Below are 20,528 nucleotides of genomic sequence, written 5' to 3'. Positions count from 1 at the left end.
CCAGCCTGGACTACCAAGTGAGTTCCAGGAAAGGCGCAAAGCTACACAGAGAAACCCTGTCTCGAAAAACCAAAAAAAAAAAAAAAAAAAATATTCATTTAGACCACGAGTTTAGAAATTTCAGTCCAAGGCACTGTGGCACTGGGTCTCTGGTAGGGCCACTGGCTAACAGTGGTAGGGGTGTGTCTTGAAGGGAACTACTCATCTTGTGTGTCATGAAGGAAAAAGAAAAGAGAAGAACGGGGACCCTTGGTTCCATTTGAGGGTGTGCTTCCAAGGACCCAAAGATTTTACACTAGGCCTTACCTCTCCAACAGCCCACCAAGATATGTGATGTTCAGCATCCAACTCATAGCTTTACTGATCACTAAAAAGACATAGTTATGATGTGAAAAAAAAAACCCAAGTGCTGTATTAAAACCAATATAATATGTGCAAAATGTTACTGTTTAATTCTCTCTCTCTCTATATATATATATAATGAATACAAAGCTATATTCAATCTATAGCATTATAAAGTAGATCAGAGAATATGTGGTGTCTCAAGGGAGCTCATTTTGACTGTCAAGTGGCATAGAAGGACAATAGAAATGTTCTATATTAATTGTGATGGTAACACACGATGCATAAACTCATAGCTCATCAAGCTACACCTTAAGCAAGTGTCAGTGAATGCAAATTGTATCTCATTAATTATATTTAGATGTTTTGCACAGTAGTATTTCAAAATACCAAAATATCTGAACAACAGTATCTGTGAGAAAAGAATATTCTTAGGTATTCTTCAAATCAGTGGGATGTCTAGATTTCCTACTATTGTTTGGATAGAAATATACTCTATGAAAGAAATCTAGTTAAAGGAAACAGCCTAAGTCTAAAGACTTCATTGAGATTTTATTAATTCAAAATCAGTCAAAAAATTGCTGTTAGTGATTCCAGGTTGTTACGTACATACTACTTTTTCAGTGTCTTATTTTTTCCATTGTAACTCTTTTCTTTTCTTTTTCTTTTCTAAACAGCTCCAAAGGAGCCCCTAAATGTTTCGTGTGAGAATGCAAAGGAGAACAAAACATTAGTTATCTGGACTCACCCTGCATCTTTACTTCATGGTTATTATTTATGTTCCAATAAGACCAATTCAGGTAATTTTGTTCAATGTAATTCCCACAAAGGAAGACAAATCAAGAATTTTTTAAATGCTGGCACTATGGTTTTAGCCAGGGAGCTACAGGACTTTTATGTAGATTGTGAGAGATTTCTGTATGTCTCAGTTTCAGAACTGTCATTCACAAAGGACTTTCCAGCTTCACTGTAGCAAAAAGCAAGAATATTCCTAACACTTGTTTATTTTTCTTAATCTTTCTTAACTTTAATCTTGACATTTGAAAGCGCAGAGAAGGAAAATTTTCTTAAGAATAACTGTTGTTCCCATCTTGCAAATATCGTGTAATTGGTCTACACTATTTTGAACTCATCACTCAAGCCCCTAGATAAACAAGCAGACAAATGCAGACATACAATCTTGTGTGAATAAAAATGAATGTCATCCCATCTAACCACTCAAAGTGGAAACTTGGGTAATTTTAGTTCTTAATTAGTCTGCTTCAGAAATTAACGTAGTCCCCCAAATGTGGCATGACTAGCTTTAGATAAGTCTGCTTAGATGAACAGATATCTCCTGGAGAAGATCAAATATCTAGAACATTTATGGAAAGCAACAGGCAAGATTGAAGCCTCTCAAAGCAACCTGCACATCAGACAGACCTTTACCTCTAGGCTAGTGTTGTGATGAACTGAGCACTTACAGATTCCTTTCTGTGTTTAGCTGGAAGAAATCAGACATATGTTACAAAATTTGAAAACTAAAGATCCATTTTTGTATATTCTTACATTTTGATGACATTTTCCTCCTTATTGAAATCATAACAATCAAATGACTAAAAGAAAGTTAAGAGGCATGTTATCCTTAGCCCATGTTATGGAGAGAAATACAAGCAATGTGTTTGAGAGTCTGGTAAATCAAACGCAGATGGAAAACACAGGAGAAATAGAGATTCCAGGAAGATAAAACAGAGGGACTACATATGTCCTCTGCTTCGTCGGACCTGTGTTTTATGGATCTTTCTGCGTGGCTTCTTCAGGAATACACTGTTTGGCTTTTCTTTCTGTTTTTAAGATTTTCCTACTACTCTATTTTGCTGTACTTCCAGTTTGATGTATTCTTTACTGCACTGTTTGTATATCAGAGTATGTGGTAGAGCTACTTGTGTGTATGGTTTATTTGAATTCTGTATAGTCTGAAAAATCCACATTTGTACTGAATAGCATAATTAGAGTAAGGACAGGATGAGTGATTAAGTTTGGAGAGTTTTGTATGTCTACAGCCAGTATAAGGCCCTTACTGTCACTTAACTATATGGCTGTTCAAACATAATGATTGCACATGGTTTAAGGGGAATGAAGGGAGCTTGGGCGATATGTATCTTCTAGTCTCCCAAACTGTGCACTGTTAACTGAATTGATCCTCTGCTCTGGATTGTGTCAAGACCACCTTAAGATCCATTGAAGCTGCCCCCCCCCCACTCCATGATCTCTGACTGCAGTTAAAATGATTCGCCAGTAACTGAAGACTGCTTGGCCTCTGTTTTCTCACTCATGTCTAAGGTGTGCTGCAGGGAGATCAACATCCAGTTCATCTGGATGATTTGGCAGGATCCTAGCATCATTCAGTCCTTTAAACTAAGCACCCTAGTCCAGGTGAAAAGCCCTATTTAGAACCCACAGGTCTAAAGTCTTTGAAATGAATGCCTTTACATCAAACTTTACATTTCATCTCATCATTTCACAATGTAACTATTTCAGAAGAAGAGAGAAATATATCCAGTATTAATTTCTCTTGGGATATCTGGTGATTTTTATTAGGTTCTACTTAAAGTGTTTTTTGATATGGTCTACTATCTCAAGAGAGTTGTTTGTGTGATGAAAATCAGATTAACACAATTGTAGATGATTTTTCAGCAGCTTCAGGTGAGATTCCTGACATTGTTATATTCACGTTTTTACCATATGCTGTATCTTGAGGAGCTGTAGCTTTGTTTCATCAACTTAACAACACCTAGTGACAAGAAGATCCCCGCCCCTGCATCCCCAAATCATTAAGGAAGGGACATTTTCAGCTTTGTGCATTCAAATGACAAATTTTTAAGAGCTATTAAAAACAATGTGCATATTTTGAAACTATGATGATGTTAGGAATCATTATGTATATCTTTTAAATATGACCTTTTATTTGTCTCTTTTGACATTGTAATATCCCTTGGATAACAGTGTGTTTTCAATAATCCCATTGGGACAAGCATGTCTATACTGTTTGAAATAGTCTCCATGAAGACTCTTTAGAGGAGATCAAGTTTGGAAATTATCAGTTCATTCCTCATGTTAGTCTATGATATATATATATATATATACATATATATATACATATATATATTATATAGTGTATTAATATATATAATATATATATATTTAGCACTGGTGACAAAAATCACTGTCTTCCTAAGTGTTTTTAAAAACAGCAGACATGACTTGGATGGTGGGCATACTACTATTGCTTTATGGGGAAAACTGAAGCACTTAATGAAATAAGGTGTTCATTTGTTCTGTACAGTTTGTTCCTCTGAGATCTGAAAGTATTTGGTTTCATAAAGGAGCCAAGAGTGTTCATGTAAAGCATCGTGCAATGTATTAGTGAGGGTTCTTCACTGGAAGAGAATCAAGGGGATGTGTGTAACAATTATTAGATTAGTTAACACAGTCTGAGACTGGGTTATCCTTCAGTGTCCATTGTCAGCTGCAGAGACAGGAAAAGCAGTAGCTATTCAGTGCAAGAGGTTTGGAACCTCAGAAAAGAAGGACCACAGTCCAAGGCTAAAGGCCTAAGAGCCTCCTGCAGGGTCATTACTGTCAGCTGTGTTCAAAATTAAAATGGTGTGTGATGATAGCAACAGGTGAAAGCATGTCCTCTCAAGAAGAGTCTGTCCTTCATTCATGAGGGAGCTTCATCCTTATTCCACATTCATTTAGGCCCCCATCTTATGGGACAGTGCTATCCATACCAGGGCAGATCTTTCTCACTCATTTCACAGAACCATGTGCCAATCATGTCTCACAACACCTCACAGACATACAAGTATGACTTACCAATTTCTAAGGCTTTTCTCAATCCAATGAAGCTGTTACCCAAGATTAACCATGACAGAGCCTTTCAATAAAAGCTTGAAATTCCTTAGTAATTTGAACAAACACCCCAAATATTCTGTCCAAACACTAAGAATCTCCATTAGTCACTTCTTTTAAAAAAATCTTCAGATTTATTGTTTAAAACTAAAATGAGCAATTTCATTTTTGTTATATTAGGTAAAATAGGATTGAATTATATTGTGAAGCTGTGTTTTGATGCAAAAATGCTTGTGAGATTCCATATACAAGCTCATGAATTTAGATCACCAAATAAAAGCCAAGCTGAGCTGGAGATCAGTACCCTTAACCCCTGGATATTATCCCAGTGATGAAGGCATTATCCTAAAAGCCAGGCACCACATGAGAAATGTAGCAGAAGGGTCAGAGGGTGTCAGCTGACCCTTCCTGTATGTGGCCTTCTCAGAGAGAATTCTCACTATGTGTAAAGCAGACCTGAGCTAGAAAGTAATATTTGTGTACCCAGGCTTTAGGGATTTCTGAGAAATAGATACCATTAGAAAAACTGCTTTCCCTCACTTATTATTGAGACTTCCATGATGATATTTCACTGTAGAAATTTGGTAATAAGTATGTGTTGACTTTTTTGATACTGCTCCTGAAAGCTCAAAGACATATCCAAGAGCAACAGAGAAGTATCGTCTCAAGAAAAAGTCAGGCTTCACCCTATTGTGGGCATTTATTTCCTGCTTTTCTTCAGAGAGCAGGTGAAATGGTAAAGGTAGGAGCTCAAATTCCATACCTCAGTGCCTAAGCACCATCCTGGCTTCATTTCCCTTGCCTGTGGTCAAGGACAAATGGCTTAATTTCTATATGGCTCAGTTTTCTACAAAATACAGTTATGTGGCAAATAGCAGCTTTATAACTATGGTGATGGTTAAATCAAGTAACTCACACATCACATAACAGTGATTGCCACATGTAGAGTCATTGATCACTTTTTGGTGTTATTGTTATCATTGTAACTACTGCCTATTAACATGTTGCTTGAAATGTCTTTGCTATAATTTTTTTATACTTAAAATGTCAATATGTGCCAGCTGTTTTCCCACTTAACATATGCTAGCTCTTCAACCCATGTCCCAAGTCTTAACTTCTCATCCTCATCAAACAGCCAAAATCTGCTGTGCTAGTCATGTTTGTCCATAAGCTCAAAACATCCCTTCTTTCATTTATGATGTTTTGTGGCAATGCAACTCAACAGTAGCATGCTTGTATAGCATGCACAAGTCCATGAGTTAGACCTTAACACCCCCAAATACCAAGTTTTTCTCTTTCAGCTTATTCAGTTTTACTCATCTTTCCATGCAAAGCCTGGATCCCAGTTATCATAATCAAGCCTTCTCTCATTCTCATGGCTCCATGAATTACTACAGCCTTAAAATAATGTGAAAAAGTAAGCCTACTTATTGGTGATCTGATGGCTTCTTCCCTGAAAGGCTGTGGCAATAGCTCATGCTGATGCTCTAAGGTCAGATTTAAGTATTAGAAAAGGTGTGATGAAAACAGCCATTCTAAAGCATTACAACTTAAGACTTTGTAGTGTTCACTGGGGCCTGTGTAGTGTCAGAAGAGAAAATCTTCACAAATGTGTCTAAGTTAATTAAATATTCTATGCACCACATTAATGATATGTCATAACTTTGGATGCTTTCAGATTTTTAGAATAATTGGATTTATTCAATGAATTTTTGAATAACTGTGCTGCTTTCTCATATATATACATACATATTTATATAAACACACACTTGCACATATATATAAAATTAAAACACACAGACTGTTTTGCTCATCCCTCTCCGTCTCCTCCCCCTATACTTCTCCTGTTCCTCACTTCCAAATTCATAGCCTCCTTTTTTTTTTTAAATTGTTGCTACATATACATGTTAATGAATAAACATAAAAATGCAGCCTGCTGAGTCCATCCAGTGTTGCCTGCGGGTTACTTGATAGCAGATAACCAATCAAAAGCATCATCCCTAGGGAAGACGGATTATCCTGATCTCAGCAGTTGCTAATAGCTTGTAGCTCTTCCTTTAAGGTTGGGCCCAATGAGTTTCCCCCATCCAGGTTTGGCTGTCGACTGTTGTTGGAATTGTTCGGCTTTCATTGGGTAGCTATGCTGTTGAAATTTTATAGGTGTAGGTTTCCGGTCATAGCTAGAAAACACTGTTACACAGTAGACTTCTTGGTCCTCTAGCTCTTGCAGTCTTTCTGCTCTCCCTCTTCCTCGAAGAAAAGAAGTTTCTTTGATGAGGGATTAGAGGTATACTTACTTGAGTATAACAATACGTATTTAGAATTCAGATAGGCGGAGTACTGGTTTAGGGAAGTGCCAGAGGTAGTGTTCCTCTAGATGCTATGACCAAACTAACCACACATAGTTGCCTATGTTTACAGTACCAGCTGTAATTTTCCTCCTGTTAAGTGGCCTTAAGTCCAATTAGACAGCTAGTGCTTACTGCCAAGATCTGTCTACCACTATTGCCCCTTCGGGGATGTCTTGCTGTGCTGGTCATTGTTGTCGTTCCTAGATGTCACAGCTAGGGAGGACTGCTGATGGTTTCCCCCCTTTAGTAGCTTGCATATCATCTGGTACTAAGAAAGCTGGTCCTCAGGGAGTAGGTTTCCAGGTCAGTTCTAGTAATGTCCTCCCTCCTTCTCATGGCCCCATGAATTTTGTGGTGTCAATAGCAACAGGGACTTAGCTTCAGCTATGGGTTAAATATAAAGTAATGATTACCTGTGTCTTCTTAAAGCATCCTTAGTGTTCTCAGCTCCCTCTTCGTATCACCTGTATCCTGCTGTCCCCTCTCTAGAAACTCACTCCCCAGTCCCTTTGTATTTTCCTGGCTTCTGCAGTTACCCCAGGTTGTATACTCACCTCTAAAGATTTGGAGCTGGGAACAAAGGTGAGAGACAGCATGTGGTGCTGTTCTTTCTGTACAAATTCCCTCAATATTTGGAGTCTGCTTAGAGTGATAGAATGTAAAAATCTAGTTATACACATAGGGATCCTGACTTTCCAAAACTTACTAAATCCTTTGTTCCTCTTAATTTTAGAAGAATGTGAAAGAGTGGAGAAGAATGAAACCCAGTTTGAGGTGATCGCCCTGAAACCTTACACATACTATCGTGTGTCACTTCACGCCTATGTTGATGGGCAAGTGCAACGTAATGGGACTGCTGAGCGATGCTTCTTTCAGACAAAAGCGGCTCGTGAGTTCTTTGCTTTAATGTTTCTTCCATGAATGGCAAGGAACAACAAATGCCATTTTCATGTACAATGCATTGATCTTTCTACTTTCTGTGAGAAACGCATTGTCCTGGTTGATGTTTGTTAACATCTCAGATTTTATTTAAAAATATTTAAAAATTGCTATTCAAAGTTCACTCTATTTATCAGATATAGTCACAGGGTTGAAGAAATAAAGCTGGAGGCTTCATCAGCCAGTGTTTTTTTTTTGTTGTTGTTGGTTTTTTTTTTTTTTTTTTTGGTAAGACTTTAAGCACTTAAGCCCCTCAGCAACTTAGATTAAAAGTTCTCACTTTACTATCCATCCAGAAACACTAACTGCATTGAGATACTGAACGATGTCCTACAGAGCATTGACCCCTATTCACGTGACAAAACGTTTCATAATAGACAGCTTTTTTTAATGTCATATTTTACATTGGACATTTCTTGCTTTCAGTGTGATGTTCACATAGTTTGTGGAAACCAATCTAGATTAGTGTTCAAGGTAACTGCTAATCTCAATTAGAGGCAGGGAAGAAGAAAGAGTCTGGGGTTCTGGTAGGATCTACGACTATAGGACCTAATAAGCACCAGATTCTTGGAGAAAAAAAATGTTGTCACTGTTAAAACATTCTCCACATCACCGAGGCTCATATTTTAAATGACTAAATCCTAAAATCCCAGTATAGAGAGGAAAAGTGTACACATAATCCCACCACTAGTTCAGGAACTGTTGGCATTTGGTAGTTACTAGAGAAGGAGAGTCAGTTACCTTTAATAATGCGACCCTTGATAGGCTGACCACACACTAGGACAGGCCCCAAGCCCAAGAATTAGCTTGATGGGGCAAGAAGAAGAAGAGTAAACTCAATGCTGCATGGGTGGTAAGGCAAGCGGATGGGGAGAAGAGGCGCTGGAGTGTGTATGTATGAGTAGGCTCAAATATATACTGTATGAGAATCTCAAAGAATTAATAAAAGTATTGAGAATTTTCCAAGTCCTACAGCTATATGCTGTTGTTGCCTTCCCATGTTTTTGGGATGTCAAAGCAAATGTAAGTGGTTTGTTGCCTCAAGAATATTACCTGGTGTTGAATAGGATACTCAGGAGAGGAGGAGGACTGGACTGTATAGGGAACCTTACATGTTTCTCAAGCATCCTTCCCTGCCCCTCATTTTCACTTTTCACTGTTACGAAGTTCCACATCCTGTTCTTCAGGGACTGTGCAAACTCTCAGGACTTTGGCATATCTTACACGTTAATACTTGATGAAGAGTGACTTATTTTTAGATGTTTTAATATAGACTTTGAATCTGTGTTCTCTTGTGCAGACCAACATTTACAATGTTTTACATTGTGCTCGGGTTTCAAGTTATTTAAGTTTTCACATATCAAACGATTAAGATAACAAACACTTCTTTATTTTCATAGCGCCAAGCAAGGTCAAAAACCTGAGAGTCATCCGGAAACAAGAAAATGTTATAAGTGTCACATGTGAGCCTCCTAGTGAAATTAATGGCCCTGGAAAATCTTACATTTTGGAAGTCAAAAGTGGAGATTCTTTATTTAAGAATTTCAAGCACCACACATGCAAATTTGAAGTAGATAATCTCTACTATTCAACTGACTATACGTTTCTGGTAAGGTCATGCCTTCCATAATCACTACTTTCCCAAGCTCTAATACAATGTTTAATGCTAAGTACAGTGTTTAATGCATGACATGAAGGTCAGTGCTTATATGGACTTAATGATTTCTGATGACTTGTGGAATCAACACTTTATAACATTCAACAATTTGACACCAAGCGTTTTATCTCTGGAGTGAAAAGCAATGTTTTAAGGCAAAATTTTGTTAGAATATTTGCAACTTCAAAATGACCACTGTAGGGAAGTTGTTGCTCGTTTGCCTGGTAGGAGACAATTCACGAGTAGCAGATCTTTACTTTGTTGAATATTTATTTTTATTGTTTTCGACTACAAAATTTTGTGTGTGCTTTGAGGTTAGAAAATATTAGAAACAAATTAAAGAAAGCATTTGAACATAAAGTGAATGTAAAGAACCTTAAAACATCTGTAATTTCACTGTGGACCATGTATTATAAAGATATTTCTGTTGTTTATAGTGAAAATGTTTATGCATTAGATAAAAATCACCATTTCTATTACAGTTAGGCATATTTTATTTTTTTCTGTATTATTTCATCATGCTCACCTGTGCACATTTTTGTTATTTAACTTTCAGTAGTTACATGGGGTTCTGCCATGTGGTTTTTTATCATATTCTAACTAATGATAACTATATTGAGCTCTAATATATATAGCATTCAGTAAACATGTTTATTGATAAATAGCAACTTCTTATAATGTCATTAATAATTTCTACTCAATACATGAAAAAGTCAACTCAAGGAAAGAAAATCTTACTTTGGCTTTTAGTTTGAAGGAAGGCATCCTGGCAGGAGCCTGATAGAACTTGTTACATTGCACCTGTCTTCAGAAAGCAGAGAGAGATGGATGTTGGTGCTCAGCTCGCTCCCCTATCATTATTCCATTTAATACCCTATACCTGGTAGGTCTATGGTGCTGCATTTTGGGTTGGTTTTCCCTATGCAGTTAACCCTATTCCCTCACAGACATGCCTAGAAATGTATTTCTTAGGCGATTCTAGATCTGTCGAGGTGATAATCAGTATTAACCGTCGTAAGTCTACTTGTCAGCTTGACACCCAAGCATGTAACTTTTAATCCATAACCTTTCACCTATGTGCTTTCCTCTTCTTCCCCTTTAAACTTGCTCGTATGCTTTCTCCACCAAGCTTCACATTTTCATATCTCTCCTCTTTCTTCCTGGAGATCTGAATGAGAGCAGTAAGCAATAGCCATGCTATAGCTTGAACACTATGCTGTCATGAGATTTCCTCCACCAAAGAGATTAATCCATCTCTTTTTTGTTCACCATTACTCAGTTTCTCAGCCATGGATAGAATCTAGCCAGATTCTTTGCCAAAATGTATCACGTAGCTGATACATTCAATCCTGGTCCCCTCCAACTCCTGTAACACCATAGGCTGAGCACTTACTATTTGCTGTTCTCTTGGCATTCTGGTCTTCAGATTCCTACCACAATTATATATTATGTTCTGCTTAAAGCACCCGAGACCTTCTCTAGAATGACTCTCCAAACTCTTTCACCTTTTCACAAACCAGTTCCCAAGGAGTGAGGATCATGGGCTCAGGTGTATCACAGCAGTGGCTCCATTCCTTGGAGGAGATTTTCTTTGTAATTTTTACTTTACTTATGAAGGCTCATGTGTATGTGAATGTGGGTAATACCTGCTATCATGCACATGCATGGAAGTCAATTCTCTCCTTCTACCATGGGTTCAAGGAATTGAATTCAAATTGCCAGGCCAGGCCTGTGTAGCAAGCAGTGTTATCTGCTGAGGCATCTCTTTGGCCCCTGGTTTTCTGTATTAGCTACTTGTCTTGTTGCTATGACAAAATACCAGACAAATTAACTTGAGGTAGAAAGAACTTATTTTTATCGCTGTTGGAGGTGGTACAGACCATCATGGTAGGGAAAGGATGATGGCAGGACCATGAGGCAGCTGGCCACATTTTATCCACAGCTATAAAGCAACAGAGTAATGTTAAGCCTGCTTTCTCTTTGTTATTTAGTCTAGCATGGAATGGTGCTACCCACATTTAGGGTGGGTCTTAGTCCTCAACAAACTCCATCTTGACACTCCTTCACACAGATATGTGTTGAGTTTTTTTCATGGGTGATTATAGATCCTGTCAATTTGATAATAAACATTAATCATCACAATACGATAGTGATAGTTGACTTCATTGGCTTTTTGTCACTACAAATGTTTTTAAATAACCATCATTTTGGACTACAATTTTAAAGAAGGAAAGTAGTGTATTAGTTATGGTTCTCTAGAGTAACAGAATAGAATGAATATATATGGGATTTATTATAGTAGCTTACAGGCTGTGGTCCAGCTATTCCAACAATGGCTATTTACCAATGGAAAGTCCAAGAATTCAGCAGTTGTTTAGGCCAGGAGACTGGTTATCTCAGTTGGTCTTCAGTATATGCCAGAATCCTGAAGAAATAAGATCTAATGCCAATGACAGAATGACTTGACAGCAGGAAGGAGGGCAAGCAGGCAAATAGCAATTGCTTCTTTATTTCATGTTCTTTATATAAGCTTCCACAAAAAGGTGTGGCCCAGATTAAAGTGGACCTTACTACCTCAAAAAATCTGGATTTAAGGTGGGTCTTTCCACATCAAATAATTCAGTCAGAAAAAAATTCCCTCACAAGTGTACCTAGCTGCCTGGGTTTTAGTTAATTCCAGATGTAGTCAAGTTGACCTCCAAGAATAGTCATCACAATAGTTTCAAATTCATTTTAAAAAATGGTGTTATTTTATATGGTGCTACAGTGGTGATTATATAGTCTGACTTGCTCATATGGTGAATTACAGTAATGGGTTTTCTAATGCAAAACACTCTTCATATTCTAAGAGGCAAATTATCTCTTCTCTTTCATAGTGCATTATTTTTCAATGCATTATTGAACAAATAGTTTAATATTTATTTAATTCCATGAGTAGCTATTCACAAGGGAGATTATTCAATAAATAGGTAGAGATGGTTTTGACATCTGTGTGGTATGCATAAGTTTTGTTGTGTTTTGGATATATTTCACTCTTTTTCAATGTTGAGTAACTTTAAGTAATGTAGGGATGATTTGTACCCTAGAAATTCCTTTGATCCTTTTAATACAGAAGTATTCTTAGAGAATCATTTTCATTGTCTTTCACAATTATTGGTTCTTGCAGATTTTTTTGAGTGTGCCATTTATATATTCCTGAATGGTGTTCCATATGGAGAAACAGCGTGCTGTTACTAAAGCATCCTGCATTCTGTTCCACTGTGTGCCGCTTCCTCAGTAGCCACAGAGCTCTTGGCACAGTATTCCATTTAGTCTCACACACACTCAGCTTTTATCTTCTTGATGTCTTTACTCCAGGACTTGCTTTTCTTTGTAGGATTCTCTTCCACTCTTTAAACATTATAAATTATTCTGGGATACATGAGTGAGCATTATAAACATAGAATTCAAATTAGGAGATAATTTTCACTTAGCTATTCCTTCTCTCACTGCATAAATAGATCTCTTGTTTTCTTCATTTCACTCATCATAACTTATTTCCACATGCATTTATAACCCTAAGACAATATACACACTTTCATGAGGATGTAATCATCTCATATTTATTCAGTATCACCATTTCCACTTAAGATATTTATGTTTATTTTATTATTAATAATTTATTTCTAGTGATTTGTTTCCATGTTTTTCTCATTGTGTCTTTACCTTTTATGAAAAATAATTATGATCATTATTACTGTGGTTTGGAAAAATTTGTATCCTGATCCTACATGGCTTGTCAGTTATATCTACCTGCCTGCACACAGAAGTAATGGATTCTTAAAGTACATTGTTTGTTCTGATAATTTCTACCTTGATGGAATCTATGAAGGTTACTTGGCAGAGTTTATAATGTAATATATCTACATATGTAGAGTCTAAGATTTTATTACTGTAAATTTTATTGCTTTATAAGAGGTACTTGACACAATTTTGTTTATGGATATTGGGAAATCCTATAGAGAGTGAAGTCTTCTATGCATGTTTATCAGGATTGTCACATCATGTTAATCCCCTGTAATGATGTTATTCAGATCTATTTTTACATAATTTATGTGGTATCAGTAGTCTTGTTTCAACATCTCTTTCTGTTTCCTTTTGGACCAAGTTGATTTTCTTTATTTGTATTAAGTTTTGAGTTCTGGGTGTTTATGGTAATTATTTCCACACTGCAATTTGTTCATGTATTTTACCCTCAAAAATACGCACATTCCACACCCAACTCTTGTAAATAGCAGATTTACTTTAAAAATAAAATGTGAGCCTACTAGCATACTAATAGACAACTTTATTTTTTTTGTCTATTTACTGTACCTTAAAATCATTAATTCTGGGTTTCACTTCTTGAACTGTATTCTTCCATTTCCATTTGTTATTGATGTCATTCCTCAGATAGGTAAACAACTTTTCTATCTTCCTGACTGCACACAATAAAATAACCTTAAACTCTCAGCTTTGACTCAGTTTTTTAATGAAAACAAGCAGCATTTTATAAGAAATAATGTACATTTTATAACATGTCATACACACTTAAAGTAGAAAACTAAATTATTTTCTTTTTCTTATTTAACTGAAATTCAGGTCTCCTTTCACAATGGAGTGTATCAGGGAGAGGCAATTGGTCAGAATCAATCAACATCTTGTAAGTCATCTTGGCCTATTTTTTCTACCTCTATGTGTATGCATTTGTTTGAGCAAAGCTGTGCTATATTGCATCCATAGATTGACTCCTTAGTTGCTTAAAAGTATTTTATAAATACTGGCAATTTTCAAAAATCTCTGAATAAACACATATTAAAATACAGTATCATAAAATTGAATTAATAGATTTGATCACTTAGTCACTAAGTGAATATTGCCTTTGTTACAACTTTTAAGAGTATTTATTTGTACAGACAGATATTTTTGGTAGCTCTTTTAAATGGGACTGTTTTCTTAGTAGTGTTTGGCATGTATCTGTGTTACTGATATGTGTGCTGATTATGTTCTGATTTATAAGATATCTTTAGCATCTGGAGCATCATTATAGAAAGTAAAGCACAAAAAGAATAGGTTTTGGGGGTCATGAATAGCTAGTTTTCTCTCTGTTCGGTCTATCATTTATTGGAATCACACTATTTAGCCTCATTTCAGGAATTAAAACACTAAGGTGCAAAGGTAATAGGATTCTGGCCAAATTCCCTTTAAGTAAGGAAGAAGTAAGGTTGGAAACTCCCTAGTCTGGCTCTGGGACTCAAACCTTGATGTCACTGCATGGGTTTATTGTATATCCATCATGTGCATGAAGAGGATGACATGTAACCCAGGATAAAGATTTGCCCACCTAGTGGGAACTCATGAAATTTGGATCAACAGCTGTGGAGCCTGCATGGGACTGGGCTAGGCTCTCTGCATAGCGAGACAGTTGTGTAGCTTGATCTGCTTAAGGGCCCCCTTGGCAGTAGGAGCAGAATCCATCCCTGGTGCATGAGGAGGCTTTTTGGAGCCCACTGCCTATGATGGGACACCTCACACAGCCTTGAGACAGGGGGAGAGGCTTAGACTTGCCTCTACTAAATGTACTTCCCCATGGGAAGCCTTACCTTCTTGTAGGAGGCAATGGAGGGTGGGCTGGGAAGGGGAGGCTGGAGGGGCAGGAGGAAGAGGGGGATCTTTGATTGGTATGTAAAATGAATAAAAACTTTTCTTAATAAAAAAATAAAAAGACAATAAAATAAAAAAAAGATATCGCCAACCATGCTTTGCTCTGCTTTCCCTAAGCATGCAATTCACATTGATTCTTAATGAAAACTCAGGCTAGGGAAAGTGTTAATCCTCACTGTCAAATGAAATAAATTTTGTCTCTTGGTTAATTGGTTTTATTCCCCAGTGAGCATGTAAAAGATTTATCTTTGTGGGGTAGAAGCTTTTATGAATCCCTTAGGAGGCTACCCACTTCTGTGCTCAATGGTAAACTATGAGTTTCTTTCTGAAAGCTGTAATAACCACATTACCTCACTGATCCCTTTAAAATGAACCTCTGAAAGGGAATTAAATCTAAATGATAGTTTTCTACAAAAGTACAGTATTTAATGAAAAGAAATGGAAGTGCTCATTTATATTCTAATTAGTCTCTTTAAATATAAAGGCCTTGGGAATTTTGAAATAACAGAGCCCATCATTGCAAAATCGAGATTTTAATGTATTTTGTCTTACTCTAAAATTTTAGCTTTGGATATTCACCATAAATGAAAAATATTAAAATTCTAGTTCATGAAGGTCACTCACATTGTCTAGCAAAGCACTTGACATAATAAGCTCTTGTGTGTCACTTTTCACTTCTAGATAATGCTAAAGCACTGATTATCTTCCTGGTGTTTCTGATTATTGTGACATCAATAGCCCTGCTTGTTGTTCTGTATAAAATCTATGATCTGCGCAAGAAAAGATCCAGGTGAGAGACAATTCCTTTTGAATTAGGAGGCTATAGTAGTTGTAATAATGTCACAAGCTGTCTTCCAAAATGCATTGACTGAGGCAATGGACTAGAGAAGACAGTATGAACTTCAGTTTATGACTGAATTGGGTGTCAATTCCATGACTTAACATGGAATTATTGGCTTACTGTACGTACTTATACTCTCTACCATTGCTAATGGCGTTGTAGGCTTGTTTTGATAATGATAAGTGCGAAGCCTGTACCTTCTCTTTCAACCCTCAGTAGATGAAAGTCATTTGTGGACAGCAAATGCAACAGGAGGGAAGTTCTGGGAAGTGTGTTTATTTCCTTGCTCAAGGTGATAAATATTTAGGAAAAATGGATTAGGATTCACTTCACTTTCTCATGCTTCTGAAATTCACAGGCAACTCTTGGTTGCTTTCTTCCTTCCCTACCTTGCTTTCTTCACTCTCCCCAAGTTCCTGTTTCACCTCTCTCATTTCCATCCTTTCATTCTCCCCCTTCTCTTATTCCACCTACACAGTCTCCTATTATCCTTACCTTGACTTCTCCCTTGCTTAGTACATTTATAAAATGGTGTTTGCTCAGTTAAGTTGAGTGCCAACTGAATTCCATATTCCTTACAAATAGAGAAACTCATGTTTCTTATTTTCACAGCAATTTAGATGAACAACAGGAGCTTGTTGAAAGGGGTGAGTATAAATGTTTTTTACTGATGAATATTATTTCTCTGAATTTGAATCCTCTTATTTTAAAAATAGTGACTGTGCATTTTAAATTAAACCTGGACTTTGTCTATTGACACACAATGAAGCAAATTAATTTTTTTCCAAAAGCAGCCATCTATGTGAAGTTTTCAAGGTATCACAAACTGGCGTTGAGAGTGTCACAGTAGTTGCCCATGGCATCTGCCATTCAAGGTTTGGGAACCTAATAGAGGAAGGCAGGTGTATTGACAAGTAGGGACAATTTGGTAAATGTTATAGCCATATAATGTGTATAGTTCTGTGTAAAGATAAATGATAGAAAATTGCCTGTTGAGGGTGCAGAAATTTGGTTGGCTAAGACTGCTGGGAAAAATCAGAAGAAGGAAGAATGGGAGAGCAGATGGTATTTCATAGTGATGAGGTGATGTGGAATATCTTCAGTTTGCCAAAGTGGGATGGATGGTGGATCCTCCCACTGAAGACACAGTGATGAATAAGATAGACATTATATAAAGAAAAGACACTCCTCCTTCCAACTCTGCTATAATTTCTTTAGGTTTTAAAGACAGAATCCAATAAAAATCATTAAAGACATTTAAACTATGCTTACAGTAATTAAAGTAGCTTATTTTTCTATTCCTTAAGACACAGACTTTCAGAGCACCTCTCTGTCTTGTGTTACCTCCTGTGTGAAGGGTTTCCTTCTGACAACAGGAGACATCATATTTGTGTGCAGCAGCTTTCGGGTTGGTTCTTTAGAGGTCCTTAGTTTTAGTCTCCTTTAGAGACTGTTTCACAACCTGATGCTGCTGTATTTATTTGTGTCTTTATTGATTAGCCTCCCATAAGTAGGGTGCAGACTTTGGGGAGGCTGGAAGTTCCTCTTTTTTCAGTGTTTTCTCCCCACTGCCCAGGTGAGTGTATGGAATTCAGTGCATGCCAATGAACAGATAAGGTAACAGACATCCTTCCCTGTGAGTGCACATTACCTTATCTCAACAAGGTGACATGTCTAGAGTGTTGGTTCAGTTAGGCTGAGAGGAGAAGGAGGAACAAAGGAGTGATCACACCTGGGCAGAGGGCAGAATGCACTTCCCAGAGTTAAGGTGGATTGGAAGTATCAGCTGTTTCATCTTGTAGTTAATACCAGTTGCAACTGGGAAGACTTTAGAACTTACCCACTCCAAACACAGCTTTCAATTCAGCATGGATGAATACTAGGCATCTCCCACCACCTAAAGGAACTACTTACTGCAACTAGCCAAAGTGGTAATTGTGTTTGGAAACAAAGTTTTTGTGAACAGTAATATAGCTATACCACAGTCATAGACAGCTTCTTTCTTCATCTGACAATCGGTACAGTTACCATGACACCTGAAGAACCAGTTGGGAGAGCAGGAGAAACATTTGCATGTGTAACAGCACAAATTTTCTTAACCTTTTAAATCATGGTTTACCGGGATGGAGAGATGACTCAGAGGTGAAGAGCATTGGCTGTTCTTGAAGAGGACCTGGGTTAGTTCCCAGCACCCACTTGGCAGCTTACAACTGCCCTAAAATCCAGATTGATGGGATCAGATACCCCCTCTTCTGGCCTGTGTGGGCACTGCATGCATGTGGTGTACATGCATAAATATGGACAAAAACTCATACACATAAAATATATCAAATAACAAATATATCTTGTACAAACCTAAGTTTTGTCAAGATCAGTATATTAATATCGCTCATAGTGAAAATTTTTCATAATGGAAAGAAAGGGGAGTACTCAGTACCCATCTACATTCTTTTTTTAAAATCATAGAAAGTTATCTCACAATGTATTTAACTTTTTTAATATTCATGAGATACAACAGATGAATATAACTTGTTTGACAGTATAGTGTAACAAAATTAAGATGAATGATGGATACAACAATATCAATCATTTTCTCTTATCATTTGTACTATTACAATACTACACAAAAGTTAAAAATGGAGGCTGGGGATAGAGCTCCTGGGTGGATAGTTTGTTTAGTGTGTGTGAGGTTATTGATGAGAAATAATAAACATGGCACATAGAAATATGTCAACTAATACAAATTCCATGTAACTAATCGAAAACATGGATTTCTAACAATGGCAATATTTTGTCAAGGACCTTTTATCTAGGCATAGGATAGGGAGAAGCTCATGCTAGTAAAGAGCATAGTACAAAGTCAGAAAATGCCTGAAGTATAAGACTTAGAAGTCCTTAATTTATATACCAATGCTTTCATGTGAATGAAATTCCCCACAAAGATAGGGAGAAAAAAATTGTTGAGGACTAAGTTCAAGATGTGAACTCTATTAACATATGCTTATCTGACAGACAGACAAACCCAACACTGGTCTTGAATCTCACTTGTTTACAGATGATGAAAAGCAACTGATGGATGTGGAGCCAATTCACGCTGACATTTTGTTGGAAACATATAAAAGAAAGATTGCTGATGAGGGTAGACTTTTTCTGGCTGAATTTCAGGTATGTGTCATCGTTGATATAGGGTAAGAAATTCCACCTGATCATCAAGATGATTCCGTGTTATATATATTTACATAACCGTTTGCCTTAATAATTTATCTGCAGAACATAGCAATATAATACAGGCATATGTTACTGCAATATTTACAGATGAGAGGTTCATTGAGGGTGCAAGGTCATTCACAATATGAAGCTGGTCAACATCGTAGTATGATGTTTTAGTGCATTGTAACTGATTATGAAGTCCTGTCACAAATCATATTTGGCTCGTTTTGTACTTGTGTTCTAGATGACTATCTAATGATCAGTCACAAACTAAAAAGTTTTGAATGTCACATTGATTATTTTGTATTTTTCATGTAACATTAAGTTTGTTCTGAAATTACTTTTTAATTTAATAATTTAATTGTTCTGTCATTGAGTTTTAAAGGAAATATGGGGTTTTTGAAAAATGTAAAATAAAGTTAATTCTAGCTTATTAACCATGTTTGTCAGTAGAAAGGACATAATTATAAGTTCCCTCATTTACTTTCAATGGTGACTGGCAAAGGAAAAACTAACTTCCTTCCTTCCTTCCTTCCTTCCTTCCTTCCTTCCTTCCTTCCTTCCTTCCTTCCTTCCTTCTCTCCTTCTCCTCCTTCTTTTTGGAATCTTCGGTAACCCCAAGAATCTTTGTGTCTTCCAGAGCATTCCACGGGTATTCAGCAAGTTCTCTATCAAAGATGCCCGAAAGCCCCACAACCAGAATAAAAACCGTTACGTTGACATCCTTCCCTGTGAGTGCACATAGGGAACTGAGTTTCTGTACGTTGACACTGCGTGACTACTCATTATTTCAATATTAAAACTTTCTTTTCCTTAAACAGATGATTATAACCGTGTTGAACTCTCTGAGATAAATGGAGATGCAGGGTCCACCTACATAAATGCCAGCTACATTGATGTGAGTAAATACGCAGGATTATCTTGTAGCCACTTTCGGTTGTTGGATATGTTCATTTTCTTTGCATCTATGTGTTTGATTTAGTTCCTCCACTGTTTTCACAAAAAATTTGGAGAAGTTATTAGAACTATTTTAAATTAAGCCAAAACATCCCTGACACCAACAACAAAATCACTAATGTTTACAAAAATTGTAACAAGTATGCTTGCGGGTGCTATAAGCAAAGTAGGGCTTTCTTCTCAGTGAAAATAAAAATCTACTCCTTGCTGTGTATTAAACTGAATGATCTCATGCATTTCTCATAAGAATTCTACATTTCTTCAGCTGAGCACATTATGCCTACTATATACATGAGAAGTGGGAGGCTCAGGTTCTTTAGTTATTATGAGACTGATGTAATTAGTAAATGTCTTAACCGAGATGTGACTCAGGTCTGCCTGATCCCAAACTGTTGTGCTTCTGTTATACAGGGCACTGCAGTACTTGCTTACTCCATTGATGCTATTCATCTCCCCTTGTAGTTATCCAAACTGTAAATACCTCGACAGAATTTGTGAAAATATTTTAAAATGTGGCATATATAATTTTTAAATACGTATGCTTCGTGGAGTTAAAGAATTTTACACAGTAGAAAAACACATGGCTGAGAATATCTCCTTACCCAATCTACCCAGTATTTCCTTTCATCAGGAAAGTCTTCATTATCTACATGGA

General features: G+C 36.8%; 1 protein-coding gene across 4 annotated transcripts in view; it reads left to right on the top strand.

Moving 5' to 3' along the window:
• The window catches only part of Ptprc (protein tyrosine phosphatase receptor type C), a 108,488-nt gene that overhangs the window by 64,291 nt on the left and 23,669 nt on the right, over positions 1-20,528 (top strand). For all 4 annotated transcript variants that reach the window (XM_052737086.1, XM_052737087.1, XM_052737089.1 and 1 more), the window contains 9 exons: positions 1,020-1,142; positions 7,321-7,476; positions 8,927-9,135; positions 13,804-13,864; positions 15,547-15,655; positions 16,319-16,353; positions 18,762-18,871; positions 19,557-19,647; positions 19,738-19,814. In XM_052737086.1, coding sequence (XP_052593046.1) covers positions 1,020-1,142; positions 7,321-7,476; positions 8,927-9,135; positions 13,804-13,864; positions 15,547-15,655; positions 16,319-16,353; positions 18,762-18,871; positions 19,557-19,647; positions 19,738-19,814 — 971 coding nt within the window. The remainder of the gene's footprint in view (positions 1-1,019; positions 1,143-7,320; positions 7,477-8,926; positions 9,136-13,803; positions 13,865-15,546; positions 15,656-16,318; positions 16,354-18,761; positions 18,872-19,556; positions 19,648-19,737; positions 19,815-20,528) is intronic.

The sequence above is a fragment of the Peromyscus californicus genome, unplaced genomic scaffold (assembly GCF_007827085.1).
Source record: "Peromyscus californicus insignis strain IS unplaced genomic scaffold, ASM782708v3 Scaffold_14__1_contigs__length_90479793_seg_2, whole genome shotgun sequence".
In the NCBI taxonomy this organism is placed as follows: Eukaryota; Metazoa; Chordata; class Mammalia; order Rodentia; family Cricetidae; genus Peromyscus; species Peromyscus californicus.
This window is presented reverse-complemented; position numbering and strand designations above follow the sequence as displayed.